Here is a 10,498-nt window from a genome sequence, read left to right as displayed (position 1 = left end):
AACACTTTTTTCGTCGTGTTCCGACAGGAAAGAATTGGAGATTTTTAAGTTCCTCTGGCCTCAGTAGCGTACTTTTTTAGCTCCTACTTCAGAGCAGGGTCTTTTCCCTTTTCCCTTTTCCTAGTTGTACTTGATTGGTCGAACTTATAAGTCACGCCCACTGCCAAATCGGAACTTGCAGACAGAGCAATAACCAACAACGGGACATTTTTAACAATTTTCACCATCTTATTCATCATTAAATTCACTTCTGACAACGTTTTAGGCAAGAAATTAACTGTTTAGATTTCGAATATAGGCAGTCTTGCGAAAATCGATGCCGAATTGACAATTTGCTTCAAAGTTTTCGGAGTTGAGAACCTCCATGAAGTGAGGCGACAGCCAGCAAGTGCCTGCCCCGGCCTCTAGCTCTTCACTCGGCCAGTCTTGCTCAGACACCTCGCTGTAAGCTGGAGGTCTCTCAGACCGCTCTCGTAAATAAGAGGTTTTTATTTCGCCGTTGACAGTTCGTTTGTTTAAATATCACAACACATGTCCATCATAAGATTAACGGGAACCTGTGGTTAACTGTCTTTTCGGAGTTAAACTCCACAAGCGTGTCCTGCGGCTCGCTGGCCGACACACACACACACACACACACACACACACACGTCCACACGTCCACAGCGCAGCAGGCGAGGTCTGTTCCGAGTATAATAAAGCCCCGTCTGTGTTGAGCAAAACATTACGTGAATTACTACGAGAATGGACGAAACGCGGAACTCGGAAAAGTGGACTGATGCGGAGGTGCAGGTACTGCTGGCCATGTACGGCCTCCTCCATGCTGCTTTGTTGTTGTTGTTGTTCGTGGCGCTAAGGTCTAGTGACAATGCTATAAAGACCGTTGCCATGCTTGCATCACTCCCTTACCCCTCCTACCAGTCCCTATGGCCACTTGGCCAGTGGGAATGCAAACGGAAAAAAAGATTTGGGGGAGAGTAGTTCTTAGAACTGCTTAGAAGTGTACTTTTTCTCTAAAAAGTACAAGTACTATCCGGTCGGAAAGCACCTCATGTTAGATTTTATTTCATGTTAAGGTTGAGCAATACAAAAGGTGAACATATTAACACTTTCACGTCATGTATTGCAACATAGCTACATACTGCTTTTTCCAGGGAGCAGCTTGCTGATAAGCAGACAGCCTGTCTTTTATGAGTAAGCGGAACATTAAAACAGGAAATACTACTAGTTACGGTAGTTTTAGGGGGTCTGGATGTTGAAAAATAAAAACATACATTTTCTAAAGCACAATTTTATTCTGACCCAGAGCATCTTTAACCACATTAATTACACCCACACACCAAGTCTTACTCAACATCCACACATGTGAATGTCACTTTGTGCTTTACCTTAAAGCAGTACACATCTCATTATGTGTGGATGGATTATTACGTACTGTATTATCATACAGTACGTGATTGTCTAATAAACCTGTTGTAAAGAAAAAAAGCATTGCCGTAGCAATTGACTTAGCTTAATGAAAATGCACCGATTCCACAGTGAGCTCAAACTTACAAAGAGCTCAAAATCTAATGAAAATCACTCTGACTGAAAGCATACTGACAAAGGGGAATTCCAAATGTCAGTGTTTGCAATTTAAATGGTTTCCTCAGCCAAGCTTTTTTCCCCAGTTAGTTTTTCTGTCTTTTACTGTATACTGTACAATAAATCCAGTGCTCTGAGGAAATGTAACACATGTTTAGTGTTTGAGGTGTACCTCTGACGACAGAAGACCTTGAAAAAAAGGAGATAAGAGGACTAAATACCTGAAACTAACAGGGTGAGAGCAGACTGACAGACGGTGTTGGCATGAAGCTTTTCCTTCTTTTGACTCTCTTTGGAGGGGCAGGTATATTAAGGAACTGATAGATACTGTAAAAAGTCTGATTATGGGGCGTCGAATGGTGCCACAGACTTACGTGTTGATATGATAGATGTCAAAACACTTTTTTTTCTGTTTTTGTCTTTATTGTTACTTTTTAACAGCTGCAGTTTCCCTGAAGGACGATAACAAGATTGTTGGAGGGTATGAGTGTCCGAAGAATTCTGTGCCCCACCAAGTGTCTCTCTTCACTGGGTACAACTTCTGTGGTGGGACTCTTCTGTCTGATGAGTGGGTGCTCTCTGCTGCACACTGCCAAACAAAGTAAGAAAGATGATCGCTTACCTCTGTTTACAGCATGTAAAACAAAACTCTAGCAGCTGGTTAACAATGATGAATTTATATTGTATTTGAAAAATCTAGCTGTAAGAGGACAAAGTCACTTTCAAAACTGATTTATTTCTTCTAGGTCAGATGTAGAAGTTCGACTGGGAGAGCATGACATCTGGGAACCTGAAGGGACTGAACAGCACATTATGTCTGCCAAGTTTATTTGCCACCCTGACTACAACTCCCGCACACAGGACAGTGATATCATGCTGATTAAACTGAGTCGACCTGCCATTCTGAACAGCTACGTGAGCCCTGCTATGCTCCCTTCAAAGTGTGCCAGTGATGGGACATTGTGCAAAATCTCTGGATGGGGGAGTCTTCGTCCCAGCAATGAGGGCTGTAAGCTACAGAGAAACTATCTGACTGTCTAAGAATGCTCCAAAAATGCTATTTCATGCCATTAATGTACGTGAAAACACTCTTCTTTTTCAGCGAGGTACCCTGATAAGTTGCAGTGCCTGGACACCCCTCTCCTGAGTGATGACACATGCTTTAATTCATATCCTTTCCAAATCACTGAAAACATGATCTGCGCTGGCTTTCTGGAGGGAGGGAAGGACTCCTGCCAGGTAATATAAAGATCATGGCTACTGTAACACAAAACAACTGTTTCCGCCTCTTGAAATAAAGGATGCACAAGTTAAGATAATCATCTTTTTTTATCTTCAGGGTGACTCTGGGGGTCCCATGATCTGTGATGGAGAACTCCAGGGAGTCGTGTCTTGGGGGCATGGCTGCGCTTTGAGAAAAAAACCTGGGGTGTACACAAAAGTTTGCAATTACATCTCCTGGATCAAGAACACCATGGCATCTGGCTGAGCAGCAAATGTATCAAATAATTCACATGTGAACTGGCAGTAAAGTCAACTATATGATGTGCTGTGTGTACAGTGTGGTTTTTACAGTTATATTAGTGAGGCATTAGAATGAGAATGACATTGAGTATCTAAGAATATAACATCCTGTGTGAAGAGAAAGACATCCGCCTCCCACATGCACTTGCTTTACATTACAGTAAATTAACAGACAGGTGTTTTGCTCTGCGGGTGTCTAAGAACAAGTGCGTCTGAAAAGCCACTTGTGCTCAGCACCATAATTCATAGCTTTGGTGAGCATGACTGTAAATCAAAATGGCATCTATCCATCTATCTACCTCCCATGCTGTCACAGTGTTTGACTTTATATGAACTCTGACTCAGAATGACTTTAAAATGAATGGGCAGACATGTCTCTTGCTCACGGATGCCTTGGAGGAGCAAACCTGACATTTACAGTAAGCCAACAGTAAATCACAAAGGGCAAAAAAAAAATGCTGCTACACTGCTCTCTGTGGGTGGAAACTGTAAAGCATGTTGCACACTCTGGCCACACTCCATAATCACTGATTATGGAGCACTGTCTGCTACAAATATGGTACTTAGACAGTTGACTATCCAGAAACTTTTTTTAGCTGTAGTTGTGCAGTTTGTGTTTGGAGTAAAATGGAAATGTAGGAGGAGATTATCAACCAGAGGTTTTGAGTTTTGAGCATCTAAAGGAAGAAGCGTATGCACTGCAAGTCACTAACTCCCTGCCAGTGACTCCGCTCTGTACCCTTTCTGTGGAAGGTCACAAACCGGCAATTAACAACAGCATCAGGTGCACATATGAGAAAACTCAATCACAAAATGCCAGAGTGATTTAAGTGGATTTTGGTTGCTTGGGTGTGGCGCAGAGCAGCGGGGTGAGTCACCAGGCATTTGCTTGACCACCAAATAAAGAGGCCTAACGAGGACTCATAGCCTGTGTACAAAAAATAACTCTTATTGCTATGATGCTGGATGTACTTTTTATTTTTGAAAATACGGCATTGGACAGGATGTTCATTATGTCAACTTAGATCTCCATGTTTTAAATCCTACAGAATTCCACAAACCATGTTTACGAGCTACTTAGAAGTTTTGGTAGCTTGGTAAATGAGTCCTCCTCCTTCTGCAGTGTAGTGTCCTTTACACATGTTCTTGATGTGGCTACAGACCAATGCAGTTTATTCCTTTAGCGACTGCAATAACTAGCCATGTCAGAAGAAATCAGAGTTTAGCTGTGACCTTTTTATAAAAATAGAGCTATAAAAAGGAAATAGAGACAAAGGGAAATAGCTGACAAGCTGATTGATGGAGTAATAATTTAATAATAATGGCATGTGAAAAGATTTAATCAAAGCACCTTACACTTAAATATATAAAACTATTTAACAGAAAAACTTTCAGAGAACATGTTAGAGATGATGAATTAAAAGTTGTAAAACAATGGCACAAAAGTATATAGAGTTGTATATAGGCCTACATTTATGAAAACATACAGATCTCATGGAGAAAACCCATAGCACATATATTAACATATGCCTGGTGGTGGCTTCTTCTGACATGAAGCGTGTTGACGCTTTGGGCCAGCTCCTGCGGCTTAGGGTGTGGACCCTCATGAGCGGTCAACAGATTTTCCTGTAAAGTAACTCTATAGGGATGTTGTTAAGTCAGGACAGTGGCAGCAACTTAGTGTACCAGAAGGGGCAGCTTCAGTACTCTGAAGTTACTGATTAGTAGTATAGAACAGAGACAAGACTTCTTTTACTCTTTGACTCCAGTTTTGACTCCTATTACACTTCACAATGAAAAAGACCTCCCTTTTTACCTACCTCCCACTACTTTACTACCACTTTGGTTTTTGGACTTCTGCAGTGTCAGATAGGAGCCAGCAGAGGGCAACATCCAACTTGTATACAAACTTGACTGCATGCTTCTGAGGCTACTTATCTTTTCTCTCTCAAAGTTAATGTGATTTAATACCTGACATTCTGCATTTCTAGCAAAACAGAATAACTTCAAGAGTTTCATTTTCAATACCAGAGATGAAAGAAGTGTTCAGCTGTTTTACCTACATAAAAGTAGCCATATACTGTAAAAATACTCTGTTACAAGTAAATGCCCAGAATTCAAAATCTTACTTAAGTAAAAATACAAAAGTGTCAGCATCAAAATATATTTAAAGTATGAATAGTACAATTACTTAATATGCAGAATGGCCCATTTCAGAATAATTACTAATTACTAAAATAATTTACTAATCATTAATGCATTAATCTGTTCACTTCATGTAATCACTTAAATGTTGTAGCTGGTAAAGGTGGAGCCAATTTGAGTTACTTTATATAGTGCTGTGTAACCTAACTTATAATAATACATTATAATTCCTTAGATGATATATATTTTGTATTATTATTTTAATCTGCAAAGTAACTAAAGAATAAAAAGTACAATATTTGCCTCCAAAATGAAATACTCAAGTAAAGTATGAAGGTAATAAGTAGCTACTTAAGTGGTCTACAGTACTTGAGTAAATGTGCTTACATTCCACCACTGTTTAATACTCACTGTCTTGAACAATCGACTGCCATGCTTACATTTATTTTTTTTACAATTCTTGTGCACAGATCTAAAAAGCGGGTTGAGCAATGAAATAAAATAAAATAAAACGGTTTAATTAAAGTAGGTCTCGGTTAATGTTAGGTCTGAAGCGATTTAGGCTGGCTGTACATGCGAAATTGTTGCGCAAACCTCACAATAGGCAACCCAAAAAAATCCTCCTAGATGTTCCAACCAGAAATGTGAGTTGATTGGTCTCCTGTGAATCTATTTGAAGCTCCTACAGTGCCGCTCAGTTTGGGAACCTCTTTTTTTTTTTAGGAAACAGTCTTATCAGAGGTCACAGACTAAACATCTCTATGGTAAAAGAAAAAAAAAGCAGCCTCATGCACCGCACGCTCAGTCGGGACCAGGACCACCGCCTTGCTCCTGACGCAAGGCTGAGTCAGCTGGGGCGCGTGTAATTGATCATTCCCCAGACATAAAAAGCACGCAGATGGCTCCGTCCGTGTTCAACCTCGTAGCCTATAAAGCCAACAAACTTTACGCCAAGTTGCCGCACAAGAGAAACACCAAGTGGATGTCCCGCAAATTTAAAGCAGGGGAACTTGACATCAGGTAGGGTTAAAACAGATAACTGTTTGTTTGGTCACGTTCTTTCATTGTTGTTTTGCTGATACTATTTAAAAACTGATAATTACAGTAGGCTATAATTGCATCGGAATTACTATAGATATGCTGTAATTTAAATACAAACAAAAGAAGGACTGTAGAATCATGGCAAGTCATTACAAATGATGTGATTTAAAATATATAGTTTTAAATAAAAACAGGTAGCCTATCAGATTTCTGCTAGCGGTAAGATGCATGATACATATCATTTACCGGCTATATTTAATCATTTACTGTTTTATTTATTTATTATTTGATAGTTTCATTGATTAACACGGTGTCACTTCTTGTTTTATATTGCAACTGTTTAGGTCAGCAAGTTTCAGAATGAGGTTTTAAGCTTGTTTGGGATGAATAAGTATGGTTTGTAGTTGACCTGTAGTATTTTAAATGTGTACATACAAGTGAATTAAAAAAGATATCAAGAAAACGATATCATTGAATACATTAAAATTTGTAAATAACACAAGTTAAAAATGATAAATGATGTTAGGAAAGTATTCAGTCTTTTGGATACACTGTATGTATTGATATTATCCCCTATATGCGTTTCTAGTTGTCAGTGATATAGTCACATTTTAGGATTAACAGTCTTGGCAATGAGAACTTTAAAAATAATGGCCTGGAGCTTAAAGTGTTATGTATGCCTGGTAGCTGTATTATTGTCCAACTTGTATAGTTAACATGTCTTACGAGCGTCCACATAAAACAACTAATTCCATTTAAAACAGCCTTTTATCCAAACACAGTGAGTGTCTGGGAACATTTTTAGCATGACAAGGACCAGCAGGAATCCATCCTTTACGCATGAACAAGCCTTACCATAAATGTGGGTTCTTTGTGTCTGTAAGGTGAAGAAACACAATGGAGCTGAAACCTTTATTGAAGAAGCTGGGCACAACAGTTCGTGCCATCCTCACTTTCTCCTTTGCTCTGTTGGTCCTGGGCGTGATGGTGTGGGCCTATGTTGACGGTTTCCAGCTGGCCACCTCCCTGTATGGAATCATCTCCTTTGGCTTTTATGGACTGCTCCTCTCACTCCACGTGTTGGTCCAGAGCTTATTTGCCTTCATTGAGCACCGGCGAATGAGAGCTCGCACAGACCCCTGCACATTAACCAAAACCATTGGCTTCACTATATCAGCATTCCAGGAGGACCCTGCGTATCTCAGAGAGTGCCTGAACTCCATCAGGGCCCTCAAGTATCCCCCTGAGCTGCTGCGCATCATCATGGTGATAGACGGGAACAAAGATGATGACCGGTATATGATGGACATGTTCAGGGAGGTGTTTGCGGACCAAGACCCTGGCTGTTATGTGTGGAAGAACAACTACCATACATGGGACCCCATTCAGGCCCAGCAGGATGTGGAAATGGCAACAGAAATGGGCCCAGGAGGGGATGCTGATCATACTGTAGGTGAGGATCTACAGCGAAAGGAGGTAGAGCGCCTTATCCAGAGCAAGAGATGCGTGTGCATCATGCAGAAGTGGGGCGGCAAGCGGGAGGTGATGTACACAGCCTTTAAAGCACTCGGGCCATCAGTTGACTATATACAAGTATGTCTTTTTCTTTTATAATTCATATTCCTTATGTTTTGTTTCAGTTAAGATCATTTTATAGAAATATGACATGACTCTGGTTCTCCATCCCCAGGTGTGTGACTCAGACACCAAGCTGGACCCTCTGGCAACCATGGAGCTGTGTAAAGTGTTGGAGAGTAACCACAAGTATGGAGCTGTGGGAGGAGATGTGATGATCCTCAACCTGAAAGACTCTTACATCAGCTTCATGAGCAGTCTGAGGTACTGGATGGCTTTCAACATCGAAAGGTCCTGCCAGTCCTTCTTCAACTGTGTGTCCTGCATAAGTGGCCCTTTGGGTAAGGAAAAAGCTTTTCTGTGACGTGGGTCAAAGTAATGATTCTACATGTCGAGCAGTGGTTGTCATGACTTTGGCTTTAATGAACTGTTGTAACTCGCAACTGATAATTCTTTCTTGACTTTCTTCATGAAGGTCTGTACAGGAATGATCTCCTCCAGCAGTTTCTGGAGTCCTGGTACAATCAGATGTTTTTGGGAAGTCACTGCACATTTGGTGATGACAGACATCTTACCAACCGAATGCTGAGCATGGGCTATGCTACAAAGTAAGAAGCTTATCAATATTGGGCACAGAAATTACGTCAGACTCAATTATCTTGATGGTGTTATCTTTGCTGTAATGATAAAGATGTCATAGATTTTATTTTTGCCATTTCCTTCAGATACACAGCCCGCTCCAAATGCTACACAGAGACACCTGCTCAGTTTCTGCGCTGGCTTAACCAGCAGACCCGCTGGACAAAATCTTACTTCCGTGAGTGGCTCTACAATGCAATGTGGTGGCACAAGCACCACCTCTGGATGACCTACGAGTCCATCGTCTCAGGTATTTTCCCCTTCTTTGTCACCGCCACCATCATCCAGCTGTTTTGGACAGGCACACTGTGGGACATCCTTTGGATCCTGTGCTGCATCCAGCTGATCGGGCTGGTGAAAGCGGCATACGCCTGCATCCTGCGAAGAGACATGGTGATGGTGTTTATGTCCCTCTACTCAGCTCTGTACATGACCAGCCTGCTGCCTGCTAAGTACTTTGCGATTATCACCATGAACAAAAGCTCTTGGGGGACATCAGGCAGGCGTAAGATTGTAGGGAACTACATGCCCCTCCTCCCTCTGTCAGTGTGGGCAGCCATTTTATTAGGTGGGCTCGGTTACACAATCTACAAGGAGAGTCAACAGGATTGGTCTACTCCAGCCAAGATACTGGAAACAAAGTTTATTGGCTTTGGCTGTGTGGCCTACATGTGCTACTGGCTGCTTATGATGTTCCTCTACTGGGTATGGTTCCGCCAGTTATGTAGGAAACGCAGCCAAAGTTACGCATTGAGTGTGTAGGCCCAAAGTGTCCAGTGAAGGAAGATAATTTATTCAAATTCAACAATTTACCTTATTTTATTCAGTGGGTTTCAGGGGCTTTCATACAGCTGCTAAAACAACAAACTCAAAAACACAAAATATTGTTAAAATTGGTGATATGGATCGATATTACCTGAGCATTTTTGAAAAACAAAACAAAAATATAAAAGACAAATGTCACTATAAAAGAAAAGACTATAAAGACAAATTATTATGGAGATGCTGTTGCACATTTAAATGAAACTATACTGAGGGCTTTTGGGCCAATGCACTTCTCAGGTTTATCTTTGTCGTATTATGATGGGAAAGATGGCCTTCCATCAGATATTTATTTATGATATCTAAAGATTGGAAATCTGCTATTTAGATAAAATGTTTGTATTCAAAGGTGTGGGTAATGGATCTTGGTGTATGTGTCTTTTAAAAATATTCAGACGATATGTCCACATATGTGTATGTAGATTACTTTAACAACACAACGAACACCACTTGTATGGCTGTGTCAGTTTAGTGACCATTACTTCACCACTGTTGTTATTGCATTGCACTGGATCCTGGATGGCACTTTCTGCAGCGTTGCAGACTTACTTGAAAATATAGAAAACTGTTATAAACAGTTCTAGTTTTGCGAAGTGGGAAAAATGCACAAGCCGAGAAAAATAAACTGTACCTCTAAAACTGGACTGATAATGATGCTGTGTCTGAGGATGAAAACATGGAGTCACTTACTGAAACCTGAAACAATGAGGACTGATGTTTCTTTAAATATTGTATACCTATATTGTATACCTATTTTCTTGATAGGGTGTACTGTGTAAGATGCACTTTGTTTAATTTGTAACATGCAGTTTTTTATGTAATTTATATATTCTAAGCAATACACCTGTTGTAATGGCTGGAATGTCTGAAAATGTGAAAATGTTGGTTTGGGGAACTTGTACAGAATTGAAAAAATTAAATATTTTTCTAATGTCTACAGCTCTGTCTTCTTTGGATCACTTGGTAAATCAGTACACAGTTACATAACACATTATACAAGACACACTGATTACAACACACAACACTGCTACACACCAGCATCCTAAATATAAACCCTTCTTCATGGTTAGCATCAGCATCGCTGCTACCATCTGAGGGAGTGGCAGTGAATGTCCAAGTTATCCAGAATCACAGTGACAATCTTGACTGCACTGATAAGAAAAATGTT

The 10,498-nt window shown here is 40.5% G+C and overlaps 2 protein-coding genes across 3 annotated transcripts; both read left to right on the top strand.

The window, feature by feature from the left end:
* The first annotated feature begins 1,680 nt into the window (after positions 1-1,680).
* Positions 1,681-3,131, top strand: LOC116049313 (trypsin-3-like). Its single transcript, XM_031298847.2, has 5 exons — positions 1,681-1,888; positions 2,026-2,185; positions 2,331-2,593; positions 2,687-2,823; positions 2,924-3,131. Exons 1-5 carry the CDS (start codon positions 1,849-1,851, stop codon positions 3,071-3,073), a joined length of 750 nt encoding a protein of 249 aa, XP_031154707.1. The 5' UTR covers positions 1,681-1,848; the 3' UTR covers positions 3,074-3,131.
* Positions 3,132-6,117: 2,986 nt separating this feature from the next.
* has1 (hyaluronan synthase 1) lies at positions 6,118-10,217 on the top strand. 2 transcript variants are annotated; one of them, XM_031298846.2, is made up of 5 exons: positions 6,118-6,273; positions 7,179-7,887; positions 7,985-8,210; positions 8,345-8,477; positions 8,595-9,270. In XM_031298846.2, the coding sequence occupies exons 2-5, from the start codon at positions 7,192-7,194 to the stop codon at positions 9,268-9,270; spliced, it is 1,731 nt and encodes a 576-aa protein (XP_031154706.1). In that variant the 5' UTR covers positions 6,118-6,273; positions 7,179-7,191. The 2 variants fall into 2 exon arrangements, with proteins under 2 accessions (XP_031154706.1, XP_035862511.1); XM_036006618.1 differs by lacking the exon at positions 6,118-6,273 and having other exon boundaries at positions 7,192-7,887; positions 8,595-10,217.
* The last annotated feature ends 281 nt before the right edge of the window (positions 10,218-10,498 follow it).

The sequence above is a fragment of the Sander lucioperca genome, chromosome 10 (genome assembly GCF_008315115.2).
Source record: "Sander lucioperca isolate FBNREF2018 chromosome 10, SLUC_FBN_1.2, whole genome shotgun sequence".
NCBI classification, from domain to species: domain Eukaryota; kingdom Metazoa; phylum Chordata; class Actinopteri; order Perciformes; family Percidae; genus Sander; species Sander lucioperca.
The sequence above is the reverse complement of the archived record's forward strand: the minus strand, read 5'-3'. Positions and strand labels throughout refer to the sequence as shown.

Coding starts and splice junctions, on each gene's coding strand:
- has1 (XM_036006618.1), top strand. CDS start 7,192: ATGGAGCTGAAACCTTTATTGAAGAAGCTGGGCACAACAGTTCGTGCC. Junction 7,888..7,984: donor CATCAGTTGACTATATACAA/GTATGTCTTTTT, acceptor CTCCATCCCCAG/GTGTGTGACTCAGACACCAA. Junction 8,211..8,344: donor CTGCATAAGTGGCCCTTTGG/GTAAGGAAAAAG, acceptor TTCTTCATGAAG/GTCTGTACAGGAATGATCTC.
- LOC116049313 (XM_031298847.2), top strand. CDS start 1,849: ATGAAGCTTTTCCTTCTTTTGACTCTCTTTGGAGGGGCAG. Junction 2,594..2,686: donor TCGTCCCAGCAATGAGGGCT/GTAAGCTACAGA, acceptor CTTCTTTTTCAG/CGAGGTACCCTGATAAGTTG. Junction 2,824..2,923: donor GAGGGAAGGACTCCTGCCAG/GTAATATAAAGA, acceptor TTTTATCTTCAG/GGTGACTCTGGGGGTCCCAT.